This window comes from Diospyros lotus, chromosome 15 (assembly GCF_014633365.1).
Source record: "Diospyros lotus cultivar Yz01 chromosome 15, ASM1463336v1, whole genome shotgun sequence".
Classification (NCBI taxonomy): domain Eukaryota; kingdom Viridiplantae; phylum Streptophyta; class Magnoliopsida; order Ericales; family Ebenaceae; genus Diospyros; species Diospyros lotus.
In genome coordinates, this window is record NC_068352.1 from 31,462,937 (window position 1) to 31,476,884 (window position 13,948).

General features: G+C 36.6%; 2 protein-coding genes across 3 annotated transcripts in view; both read right to left on the bottom strand.

The window, feature by feature from the left end:
* Positions 1-1,751: 1,751 nt before the first annotated feature.
* Positions 1,752-13,948, bottom strand: part of LOC127792678 (probable glutathione S-transferase parC) — a 58,623-nt gene continuing 46,426 nt past the window's right edge. Inside the window, exons 1-2 of one of the 2 annotated variants that reach the window (XM_052323300.1) lie at positions 2,458-2,873; positions 1,752-2,318 (exon numbers count right to left, since the gene is read on the bottom strand). In XM_052323300.1, coding sequence (XP_052179260.1) covers positions 1,971-2,318; positions 2,458-2,787 — 678 coding nt within the window. In that variant the 5' untranslated portion in view covers positions 2,788-2,873 and the 3' untranslated portion in view covers positions 1,752-1,970. Of the gene's footprint in view, positions 2,319-2,457; positions 2,874-13,948 lie in introns of those variants that run through there. The other variant, XM_052323301.1, reaches the window with a different exon arrangement.
* LOC127792684 (probable glutathione S-transferase) lies at positions 4,305-5,986 on the bottom strand. Its single transcript, XM_052323308.1, has 2 exons — positions 5,465-5,986; positions 4,305-4,914 (listed from the first exon to the last, which is right to left on the bottom strand). Exons 1-2 carry the CDS (start codon positions 5,780-5,782, stop codon positions 4,627-4,629), a joined length of 606 nt encoding a protein of 201 aa, XP_052179268.1. The 5' UTR covers positions 5,783-5,986; the 3' UTR covers positions 4,305-4,626.

Genomic DNA, 13,948 nt, shown 5'->3' on the forward strand with positions numbered 1-13,948 from the left:
AACCCCTCAAACTTTGACTTTCTCACTTTGGCCCATTTCACATAGCCTCTTAACTTTTCATAATTGCACTTATGACCCTTAAGTTCTAAAACATCCATTTGACTCTCGAAGATTTTGAAAAAACATCATTTCGACCTCCCTCCAATAATTTTAGAAAACTGCACTTAGGCCCGAATTTTCGTTTTGGCCTTAAACCTTTTTATTTCTTCTTGAAAACACTGAATGATTATTCCTTATGAAAAACTGAAGCTTCCTCAAGCTTCCGTTGACTTCCCAGAAGTCCCTTATAACGATTCAATTTTGCAGCCTAAATGATAGTTACATTTTAGCTGTACCGAAAATCGTTCCAAATTCAATTTCTTCCGATACCATAAATCATATGCCTCGAGATGCTCGACAAAACCGTATCATTTTCCTTAGACATCTTGGCTCCAGGGCACTCCCTGTAGTCAATTCAGTACTTATAATTACTATCAAATCAATTTTTCGATATTCTAAACTTAAATTATATGGTAGCCTCATGAAAATATGGGTTCTTACACAGTTGACCCCTACGATAAAGTAAGACATTGCATACATACATGATAAAATATTTTGTGTCCTTAGTTAGATGATGAATCATCTAACTTGGGCTTTGCCCCTAGAATATTCAAACGTTCCAGATGGAGATTGTAACAGGTACAATGATGAATGAGGCATGAAATGGCACTTAGCAGAATGCATGAGGAATGAAATGTATGTTATGTAGCCCATGTATTTAAGTTCTGCTACTTTGAATTCTGAACGTTTTGATAAATGATGATGTATAACTTTATTTAGGGTTAATGTTAGTTGAAAACTTATGTTTTGTATTAAGTTATGTTGATGAACGATGATGTAAAAATTGAATTTCGAATAATATTAAGATGTCAGATTCGATCCTTGCTTTCGCATTTGATGTGTTTAATGATTCTCTTTCGAGTAAATGATTGAAAATTCTAAGACGGATACGAGAAATGATGTGATTTAACTTTAAGTTTGAAAAAAAAATTAATGTCCCAGAATTGTCCTAAGTTATAACATGCCCGAGAAAACGGGGTGTTACATGATGGCCCTATCTCTGCTCTTTGATCGACTATTTGACATCAATGCTGGCGGCCACAATGAGGCTAACGGCGATGGCAGGTTTCACACTTATCTTTGTAGATTGGTCCATCATCTTTCAACTTCTCTCACTTTGACCTATTTCCTGAAGCTCTCAAGTTTTCTGAATTACACTTTGTCACCTACAAACTTTGAGAAATTATATTTTAACCCCAAAATTTTAAAAAATTTCACTTACATCCCAATAAAAAAAATACACTTAAACTCACAAAAACTACCTTTAAGTTCTCAAAATATTCTCACGTATTACAACCATAACATTTAAAGGCCATGAAAAAAGTCAAATGTTGCCAGTCTTGTTGCCCAAAACATTGAAAGGCCATGTAAAAAGTCAAATGTTGCTAATCTTGTTGCTCAAACGTCCCAATTGACAAATCTTAGGACTTTTGACATTTAACCTAATCCATTCCACTTTTTGACTTGTAAAAATAGAATTAAAGGCCATGTGCATCTTCTTTTAAAATTAAAAATAATTTTATCATATGCTCATAAATCTTCTTTCTTGTGTGATATAAAATAATGTCACTATGAATGTGTATTTATAAAAAAATGATAAAAAAAAAAGATTATTTGTAACAAGAGTAAAGTAACGTTTATTAAAAATAAGATTCACAAAGTATAATTAAGATATTTTGAATATATTAAAAACTAATAAGCACACTTATGAAACAAAGATAAATCAAGCAAAAAATGCTTCAAGCAAAAAGAAAAAATAACTACTACTGAACTAACTCTTATCCCGCTATTTTGAAATAGTTATATGAATTTTGATTCCCGGATCATTTCTATCGATGTTCTTATTTTTTAAAAAATCTGAATAACTAATATCAAAATTGTTTAATTCCCAATTTGTCATTGACATATAAAACCCACTCATAGACTTTGAGAGGGTCTGGAAGGGAGTTGGACACAGTCTCCTTCAGCAAGCACCTTCTAGCCCATGCCACCAGCTTTGGGCACTCTGCTTCTATGCTGAAATTCCCCAGGGTCTCAACTGCATAAAACCTGCTGTGAAAGGGCACAAGTGCAATATCCACAAACCCAAATTCCCCTCCAAAATAAGGCTTCTCCCCAAGCTCTCTTTCCAGCACCTTGAGTGTCTCTATCAGCTCTTCCTTGGCTCTCTCCTGTTCTTCCCCTTTGCTCCTTGTTATCTTCCTCATTGTGCCATAAACCTTCACAAAAAGATAAAATAAAATAAGCAAATAAATTAGAACTAAACAGATCCAAACGAAGGCTGTTTATAAATATGACACAATATTTTAATAGGTGTTAAGCATCCAAATTGAACTTTTATCGAGAGAATGACCCAACCTTCTGGTCAATGAAATCAGCCCAAAATCTGGCTTTGGATCTGCTGTAAGGATCAGGGGGCAACAAGGCAGGCTTTCCATAGAAGACTGCAACTTCATCGATGTACTGAACTATATTCATGGATTCACAAATGGGCTTTCCATTATGAATCAGAACAGGGACCTTCCTGTGAACTGGGTTCATCTTCGGCAACAGAGGGCTCATATTAAATAAATCTTCTTCCCTGAGCTCGTACTGGTTGATGCCCTTCTCTGCCATGGCAATCCTGACCCTTGCCCCAAAAGGGCTTGCCCACGAATTTAGAAGAATCAGTTCGTCTTTCTCATTCATTCTGACACAAACCCAGTTCAAAATTGCTGAGGAATTGCTCTGTTTGATGGCTCAGAGACAGATTGGTGACTTCTAGGGGAAGAGGGAGGGGGGGCTAAAGTGTATTTATATTGAATTTGGAGGATCTCAATTTGAAGAGTCTTGGAATTGTTTCAGAGCGTTCAATTTGAAGTTTGAGAGCTAAAACCACTGTGACATCATTGCTTTCGAAAGAATTAAATTTACATAATTTTTGGAAAATGCTAAATATTTAATTGTTAAGAATTATATGATTACACAACTAATAATATTATAAATACCATTAATGATAGTGATTACAAATTTTATTTTCCTATAATTTGTAAATTTAATAATACTAATAAGGTGGTTATTGATATTTTTACTTACTATTTACAAAAATAATAATATCGTTTAGATTTTCATACTTTAATATTATTAGTAAATTTTAAGATTCATTTATAATAATAAAAATTTCGATCCTGGATACCCTGAAAGATCTTTTCATTTAAATGCATTTTTTTAATCTTTATTTTAAGCTAAAAACTTTCCAAAAGATAAAAGTCAAGACTTCCACAAATCAATTATGAGTTGGTTACGACAATGACCTAATAAAGGCTTCATCACATAGATGAAGCAGCCAATTTTATGATTCATTAAAGATTAGATTTTTTTTGGGGTTTCTTTCGGTCGTCTTATTGACTAATCATATGTGTCTATATATATATATATATGTATCTTTTTATTTTTTATTTATTTGGTTAGTTAACTAGAGAGATGTAAAGTCTTGTGACATTAACCTAAAGTGTGATAAGGCTGAAAATTTTTGATGTCAAATCAAAGACTATATAAGTTTATTTAGAGTTTTGACCCTTTTTTTTTTGTTTTTTTGTTCTTTATAAACAAATTTATATATTTTATTTTTTTTAAAAAAATATTAGGTAGTAAGTAATATATATAGAGCTTGATATGGTGGTGATGTTGCTAGGAAGTTAGGACCTAACACACCAATTGTCGAATTTATGTAGAAGAGAACGAGCAAACCAAATAGAGTAACACGATTTTTTCTTGAGATCTTACTTGGGATATGATTACATAGTTGATTTAAGAGCAGTTAAAAATCATGCTGCTCGTGTCATACTAAGCGAGATGACAAGTCTAAGTATTCTCTCATGCCGTCTATGTTGGGTTTTTGGGAATAGTCCACCTATCCCTTGTGAATGGGTTTAAGTAGATTTCTCGATTAGTCTATGTGTTTTATCAGGAATTGATTGATGAATAATTAATAACTCTTATCAGTTAGGTTTTAGAGTTAAGAGTGAGATAATTTATCGCTGTTATAAATCCATGATTTGCAAAGTGAATTGTTACTCTTTCTTCACTCATTTTAAGAGTGATTTGTCGTACTATTTTAAAATTATTTTCAATTTTAATTTAGGATAGTCAATGGAGCTGATCCAAAACCTTCCTCTTTGCTAGCTTTATCAATGTATTTTGAATTATTAATAATGATTCAAACATGGGTTTTCTATTAATTGTGGATCAAACTATGCTTTAAGCATGCATAAATTGGTGAAACAAATCACTGTAATTGACATCAAACACAATGCACTAAGAAACTGTCAACAATTCAAATCGAACACTGAAAAACAGACAGAGATAGCTGGAAGCCCTACTTTATTATGAGCCACTCTTCACAACAGCAAGACGATGAAGAGGGGAGTGAGAAGGGCCAAGACATTCGCACCATTCATAACCATATCTATTCCAAAGCAGATCTTCTATTGGCTGGGCGTGAGCTTCTCTCTGAGCTCCAAAATGAAGTCAAAGAACTTCTGCTGATCAGGAAGACACTTGGAAACAGTCCCTTTCAGTGGTGCACCTGTGAGCCCAAGACACGAGTTTTGGGCACTCAGCCACCGTGCTGAAGTTGCCAAAATGCTCATACACACTGAACCAGCGGTAGAATGGGATCAGTGCCACGTCCACAAAGCCAAAGCTGTCGCCCCCAAAATAAGGCTTATCCCCCAGCTCTGCTTCAAGAACCTTTAAGCATCCAATTAGCTCCCCCTTTGCTGCTGCTTGGGCTTCCCCGGTGGCTAGCCATACCTGCCTCCCCGGACCATACATCTGCAAATCACAAGATGCACAGATTAGGGTAGAGGTCAGGAAGAAGATGTTAGGTAAACAACTCCAATACCACTCGTTAGGATTGGATTTCGCATATTACAAACATGAATCAAAAAAGAAAAAGGAACATAGAAAATTAATGCACTTTGGTTTCAATGTGTGTGGGATAAATCCGCTCAATCTGTAGTTTTGTATAGAGAAACAGCAAATACCATCCAATCCTCATAACTCCAAATAACTCCTCGCACACCCTGGGAGCTCTATTTATCTAGTTGTGGCCAGACACTGCATCCATAATTCAGGTGCATCATCTCATAGATTATTGGTAACTTGGTGTGGTCAATGAACCCCTAAACTATAGGGGGCCGCTATAGCGACAATTCTAAAGGAAACTAGGTCTCCCATGCCCATTCATATCCCCTAAGAAATCAAACAGTGTCCATCTCAGTGAGACTTGAATTTGAGGAGTCTTAACTAACGAAAGATTATATGACAAGTAAAATGGTGGAGAGATTCAACAAACACATGGACGTCGTTCCAGGACTCTCACCTTCTTGTCAATGTAGTCGGCCCAGAACCTGGCTTTGGCGCGCCGGCTAGGATCGGAAGGCAGCAAAGGATACCCATTCCTCCAGACTTCATCAATGTACTGAACAATGAGGAGCGACTCGCAGACCGGCCGGCCGTTGTGAATCAGCACGGGCACCAGCTTGTGAACGGGGTTCATCTCGAGGAGAAGGGCGCCCTTGTTGACGAGGTCCTGCTCCTTGGTCACGTACCCATGAATCCCCTTCTCGGCCAAGGCGATTCTCACCCTCATCCCGAAGGGGCTAGGCCAGACGTTCAACAGAACCAGCTCGTCCGCCATTGATGGAGCTAGCTAGCTGTGTTTGCTTGCTAGTGGGTTCCAGTGAGTATTTATAGGAGAGATTTGATGGGCCATGGCTCCAACATGGGAACTGCGAAAATTTTCAGTCACTGGTACTGGAATATTTTGCCGTTAGATTTTCTTTATTTCTGGGTTCGCATCGGGATCTGTCATTGCGTGCGTCATGTCTCTATATCGTATCCATTTAAATTTCTTCCCTTTTGAGTGCCGTCGGACAACCGTCGGAAGACTGGCTCCGGGAACCACACACGTTTAATTTGTTGTCTACTACATTGACAATGACATTTTTACAGTGAGATTTGACTCTAGAAAAGGTCAACTTTTTACACAAAAAACGGTCAACGCCTTTTTGCCAACATTTCACTTCAAACCAAAATAAAAATAGCTCCTTGTAGTTTGCATAGTGGGAATGATATTTTGTATAGAGTCGCTCTATAGGACCGTCGAGTCTTCAAAGCGGCTCATAGAAAGGGGGCAAAATGATGATTTTGCCCTGCCCGCTTTGCAAATTTGCAAAGCGGGCCACTGCCCCCCCTCGCTTTGCACCTCTCTTGCTTGCCATGGCCGCCACTCGCTTCTCCACTGTGCCTCGTTGCAGTCCCCCGGCCTCGCCTCCGTCGTCGCACCTCGCCGACGGTCGCTGCATCGACTGTTGGCAATGGCGACGAGGCCGGGCGAATGCAGCGAGGCGCGACGGAGAGGCGAGCGGCGGCCATGGCAGGCAAGGGAGGCGCAGAGAGGGGGGAATCCATGGGAGGGAGAAAGCAGGGCGTAGGGGCAAAATGGTCTTTTTGCCCCCTTTCGGTAAGCCCGTTGGTAAACCCGTCGGGCTCTCTAACATTTTCCATTTTGTATAATGTAAAGGGTGTGTAATTAATTTAAAATCAATCATCACAACTCTATTAGCTTTGTCTCTTTTGATATAATTTTTGATACTCAAGTTAGTATAGTAAAGAAGCAATAAATGTGTATAAATATTATTGTTGGGTTTGTGTTTCCTAATGAGGTTCAAGGCAATGACAATGATTCGGATTAACTTTATAGGCTTCGACTCGAGATTGAAGTGACGATTTAATACTCTTGTTGGCAGCCTAAATAGAAGTCAGGCCATAAGCCTATAACCCTTTCTTTGGAGGAGAAATAGGTCTTGGCCCATTTTCTCAAAAAAGAAGGAAAACCCATTACCCCAGGCTTCCCATATATAAGGGATTTGTTCCCTTATTTGTGCCTTGTGTATGGCGGCCGATTGTGTTCTCCCTTTCCCCTTCACACGACTGATCGTGCCTTACCTCCTTCCTTGTATAGCCAAATCTTCATGGGTTGTTTTCTTTCTTGGTCTATCAATCATTTCCTTGTTGAGTGTCATGCATTTCCTTATTCATCTTGGACGATTTTGAATGAGGTGTATTTATAGGGATCGATCGCCTCTTGTATGGTAAGTTGTTCTTGGCCATTGTTGAACCCATATCTTCGTGATTACTTTATTCCTTTGGGGATCCTATTATGTGTGGAAGCTTGCTTGACTTGGTGAAGGGTGTTGATCGATCGAGAGGCTTAGGGGTTTGAGGTTTTCGGTTCTTTGGGGGTTCGGGTTCCTTTGTGGCTTGGTGTCCATGTTATTGGAGTTACCTAAATGGTGTTGACGAGCCCAAAACTGAGCCTTGATCCATTATCAATGTGACTGCCATTCGTTGGCCCGAACAAGAAGTTTACTTCGTGTTCTTCTTGTTGCTGTTATCAGTTTACTCTTTTGATTTTGGTTTTGTGCATTAACCTGTTTTGAAGGTGTTTCCGCCCCAACAACTGTGAATTTTGTAATTTAGCTATAGGGATTTTGTGATATAAGCAAGGTGGCTGAGAAGTTCAGAGTTATCATATTCAAAATTCTTGAGCTTGATTATCTTGACTTGGAAGCGAATTTCTCAGACTAGATAGAGATGGACTCAAATTCGTCGAAAACAAAGTGAGTCAAAATATTTGAAGTTATTTTTTATATTTATGTGCTCGCTTATCTCGAGTTGGCAGAGAACTTATCGAACTATATAGAGATAACACTTGTCTTGAATTCTTTAGAAAAGAGATAAATGAAAATATCTAGAGTTTATTTTCAATTACTCTCATGTTCGGTGATCTGAAACTAATAAAAAGTTGTCCAAACGAGAAGAATAAATACTGAGCTTAGATTCTTCAAAATGTGAATTTAGGAGTTAGATATTGGTAGTTATATTTCAAAATTAAATTGAATGAAAGGATACATGTCATATTTCTATTAGTTATTGATAAAGACATGTGACAAGACTAGATTGGTTAATATTTTGGGGCAACTTAATAATTTTTCTTTTTTGGGTATTTCCCCATTAGTGTGTTATATAATATATGAGATTGGTTGATCTTATAGGACAGCTTAGTAATTTTCCTTTCTTTGGGTATTACCTGTTCAATGCGTTATATAATACAAAGAGTGTGTTAACTTACCTGTTTGTAATGAAATGAGTTGGGTTAAACTCTATTTCTTTTTTCTTTTTCTTACTCTCCTCTCCTGTATTGCCGACCATAATTAAGAAAAATAATAACATAAATATATTTACAAATTTAACCTTATCACCATCAACAACAACCTATTAGTTTCGGCACTAAAATTTTCTATTGACATGGATTCTCTAGAACAAAAAAGATATATATATATATTAATCAATCAAGACAAAAGCAAGAAACCAGGGTTTATTTGTTGACTATAATTCCAGAAATGTTTTCTATTTTGAAATCAGGAAAATTGACAAGTTTGGGAATACTAATGCTCATTTCAACCGTCCAGAAGGGAAAAAGAAAACAAGCCTCTACACCATGCATGAGATGAGATAGGGTCTCTGTTGGAAGGGACAATCTGATATATGAGACTCTCATAAGCTCAAGAATATAATAGTAATTCTAGTCTATTATAATTGTACTTTAAGGAAATTGATATGTTATTCACGTCGAACAATCCTATGTTGCCTGGTAGGGGGGAGGGAGAGTAATTTTCTGGTACAGCTTAGTAATTTTCTAAGATATGAGATTGGTTAATTTTCTGGGACAGCTTATTATTTTTTGTTTTTGGTATTTCCCCATCAGTGCGTTATATAATATGAGATTGGTTGATCTTATTGGACAGCTTAGTAATTTCTCTTTTTTTGAGTATTATCTTGTCAATGTGTTATATAATACAAAGGGTGTGTTAACTCGCCTGTTTGTAATGAAATGAGTTGGGTCAAATTTTATTTTTCTTCTCTTTTTCTTACTCCCCTCTCTGCTGTATTGCCGACCACCATCATTTGACTCTACAAAAATAAAGACTATAATACAAATGAAATTTTTTTAATTAAGAAAAATAATAACATAAATGTAGTTACAAATTTAACCTCATCACCATCAACAACATGGCTTCTCTGGAACAAAAAAGTAATAATAATCAATCAGGACAAAAGCAAGAAACCAGGGTTTATTTGTTAACTACAGTTCCAGAAATGTTTTCCATTTTGAAATCAGGAAAATTGACAAGTTTGGGAATGGTAATGCTCATTTCAGCCGTCTGGAAAGTAATTATAGTCTATTATAATTGTAGTTTAAGAGGATTGATATGTTGTTCACTTTAAATAACCTATGTTGTCCGACGTGAGTCTCACTTGGGAGGGGGGAGAGGGGGGGGGGGATAACGTGTGCAGCTAGGGGGAGAGTGTTGGGGGCGGGGGTAAGGATCGCGTTGGGCAACATATCAATTCCGTATAGTTTAATTGTAGTTATTATTTACAATTAAGAGTAGTTATTTATAATGAAATAGTAAAAAAGTAGTGAAAATAGTGATAACTACTCTACAAAACTATTAGATGGCTTTGTATATAAAGGTATAACCCACAATGCTGATTTTCATCACATTAGAATTGAATGAATATTTCTAAATTCTCGTTGGTCCATCGTTTTTCTATTTTTCCCTACTTTTTGTCTATTTCTCTATCATGTCTTTAGTTTTTCCCCTATTATTCTATTGTCTCTCCTTCATTTTTTTTTTTATTCCTCCCTTAATTCCTATTCTATTTTCAAAGCAAACACTACTTAAATCTAAGGTCCTGACATCATGACATCAGAGGTAACCGAGGTATAAAAGGCCATCAACCGTAGCTAAATGGGTAATAAGAAATATTCTCTCACATTAGCCATTCTTTTGTTTCCTTCTTTATCCTAAGCCAACCTCACTTCTTATACTTGAACACCGGAGAGGCTGCTTAGAATAACGCACCAAGGCAGTTATTCTCCCACATAGGATTCAGGCCATTTTCCTGAAGGTGCGCCCAGCCACATCTTCAGGATCATAATAAATTCAAGAAGGCACAGCACAAACCCTAATATTAATGTTTTTGACATCTAAGTGTATGGCATATGTCATACTCTTCTAGCACAAACAAAAAGAGAACTGCCATCTTTTCATACACCCCATCAGTCTACTCTCAACCTCTGGCAAATATTCAGAACCTATTAACACCTAATAGTGATCAAAACGCCAAGCATAATGCAGGACAGGAGGTCTTACACAATCTATCCAAACTTTTAACTAAAGAAATTAATGTTCAGGGTGCAACTAATCCAGACTAGTGTTCTGGACTAATTTCATTTATAAACCATTCTTTGGCAGTATATGATGCATATCTGAATTAATGAAATACAGAAGAATACTAGCTTCCCAGTAGATGAGAGGACAATTCCAATTATTTTTTTCATTTTCTGTTCCATTTTTTGGAAGTAAAAAGACTGAATTAATATAGATCCAAGATCACCATTCCAACCACATTTTTATGGGAAAATTCAATGCATCCATAAAATGAGGATGGTATACCAACCTCCATAGTTGCAAATGAGAAAAAAACTTTCAACAATCTGTCTAACTCGGCCCTTTAATCTCAAGTTTGACCAGTGAGGCACCTATATACCAATTGATGAAACATCAAATGAATATGAATCCATGTCAACTGTCAAATATTAGGAGAAGAAAGAACACAAAACCAGAAAAACCAACCTTGGCATCAATGAAGTGTGACAAGTGTCACATTCCAAGGTAGTATTTGTAATTTTGATTTTAGTTTCTATTTTTAATTTCTATTTCTATTATGGCTATTTGTCAATTAAAGGATGTTAGAATATTTTCTCATTTTGTTCTATAGCTAAGGTGGTTACAATCTTTGTCCTGTAGTTAAAGTAGTTGCAAACATGAGCCTATATATTAAGCAACAGTCTGATGTTAGAATTCATGAATGATATTGATTAATATCTTATAATTCTCTCTAATCTTCTTTTTCTCTCAATAATCTCTTCTCCCATTTTCTTGAATACTCTTATTTTCTTATTGTTTCTCTCTAATATTTCCTTCTAAATTCTCTACTAATCTTCTGAAATTCCCTTTCACATCATAGTTCAACCCTAGGGGTGTGACAACCAATATCAGAGTAGCTAGGTGATTCCCAACCAATTAGTTCATACATTCAGGTGAGCAGCAAATTCTAAGCAATCAGAATTCTCGACAGTTTAAGACAAAAGTGTACATTGATTAGGATTGGTGAGTTAGAGATCACCTGGGTGAAGATGACTGATTTGATTTTTCCAACAAATTGGTAGCAAATGAACCCTAGACCGTCTGGGCCCAAACTCGGCCCTCTTCTTAGGCCCAATCTCGGCCCTTCCTCTAGACCCATCCCTGGTCCAGCGCCAGCCTGCCATGACATCATTGTGACTCTTACTGGATATCCGCGCAGCCATCTCAGATTCTATCCTCATTAATGGCAGATTTCATCTACATTAATGAGGGTCCCGTCGCTACGGGTGCTGGATAGTCAGTCCTATCACCTGCAAACGCACGTCTCATGCATGCAGGAGTACACCTCCTCCTTCTATATCAGCCAGCTCTCTTCAGAGTCAAGGTATGTTCTCACCTCTGACCTACTAATATACTGTCTCATCTTACTCTCTTATTCACTCAACCGTCAGAGTGTTTTTAGGTGCCAGCCGCCTCCTAGATGGACCCGTCGCAGGAGCCCGCGCCCCGGCTCCGATCCTCCTATTTTTGGTCAGGAATGAACAAACCCAATGATGACAGAAGGGACACGGATAAAATAATTAGAGTCACGGTTGGATGCGATGGAACTAGGCGTTCAACAGAACCAAGAGTAGATAAATGGGAGATTAGAAACGATGGAGCTTGGCTTCCACCAGACCCAAGAAGAAGTGAGTCGAGGTCGAGCGAAAACGATGGTAGTGGAGAGAAACCTGAGAGAAGATTTCTCCCATCTCTGAGAGAAATTTTCAACGTTTGGGCAACAACTAAGCACAATCTTGACCCTGTTCTCCAGGCTTTCGAAAGCGAGCTTGCCAATGGATTTTTCCCTGAGTACCAACCTAGCTTCAATACTTGTAGGGGGTTGATTTGGACATTACACTCTAGACTAAGCAATGGCAAAGGAGCCACTCGAGTTGAAGATTGAACCAGTGGTGAGGGGTGCTGAGGCCCATCAAAATCCGATTCCTATGCCAATACTTGACATCCCAACGTTCGAAAGAGATAGCCCGAGATGGGCTGTTCTCATGTGTGAATAGTTTTTTTTTGTTTTATCAATATTGAGTGGCGGAAGAGCAGAAGGTAAATGTAGCGGTGACATACCTTAATGACACTAGGGATATATGGTTTTAAGGGTGGAGTCGAGAAAGAATAATCTTAAGTTGGCTGGAGTTTGTAAAAGGATGGTGTAGGAGATTTAGAGAAAGGAAGATGGTAGGCATTCTGGAAGAATTTAACAAAATGTGCCAAGATATCTGAAGTTTATTATGCCAATAAAAACTCGTTCGAATCAAATGGGGATAAATATTGAGCTTAGATTCTCCGAGAAGAGGATTGTGGAGTTAAATATTGGTAATTATACTTCGAAACTAAGCTGGATGAAAAGACACATATAGGCTCACTTAGTTATTGATTTGTTGATAAAAGACATGTGATAAGATGAGATTGGTTAATTTTTTGGGACAACTTGGTAATTTTTCTTTTTTTCGGTATTTTCCCACCAATGTGTTATATAATATGAGATTGGCGACATATTTTTTGGGTATTATCTGGCAAATGTTTTATATAATAGAAAGAGTGGGTTAACTTATTTGTTTGTAATGAAATGAGTTGGGTCAAACTTTATTTTCTTTTTCTTACTCTCCTCTCTGCTGTATTGCCGACAATCATTTGACTCCACAAAAATAAAGACTATAATACAAATGAAATTTTTTAATTAAGAAAAATAATAACATAAATATATTTATAAATTTAACCTTATCACCATCAACAACAATCTATAAGTTTCGACACCATTGTTGTTAAATTCTGATTCAACGCATACGATTTTATGCATCGAAAATCCCTTAACGATTCAAATCACATGCAAAATCGAAATTGGGGTAAAATTTCATATAATCAGGATTTAAATTGATAAAATCAGAATTATTGTTTTTCTTTATATTAAATTATGACTTAATGAGAATTTATAATATACATGAACTAATATTTAGAGTTATGACTTAATGAATAAATGTTGATAAGCGATAGATTTAAATATAATATTTAAAATTTTTATATTATTTAATATTTTTAAAATTAATAGATAAAATAATTTTGAAATAAATACATATATTTTACTTATAATAAGAAATAATTAATTTATTAAATCATATTAATTCATTTTTTTATAAAATCATAGTATTATAAAAATATATTTATAAAAATTAAAAAATATTTTTAACTATTTCTAAAATCTTACAATTTTATAATCTAATTTTATCGATCCTTTTTGAATTCTATTTAAAATCTCGATTTTCTGCTGCGCCAAGAGCAATCCTATATCGGGCATTCCAGTCCAATAAGCAGGCTTTCCCATTCCCATGGAGTTGCTCGCCTAGGCTGCCGTTGGCCATGCACTCATACAACAGAACGTTCGAGTCTTGGTGATAGCAGAAGCCATGGAGCTTGACAATGTTGCGGCGCCTAATCATTCCAAGGGTCAATATCTAAGCTTGGAAGCTGCTATCAACACTAGCTCCTTCTCCGCGAGATTTCAACTTTTTAACAGCAATCACGTCGCCGCT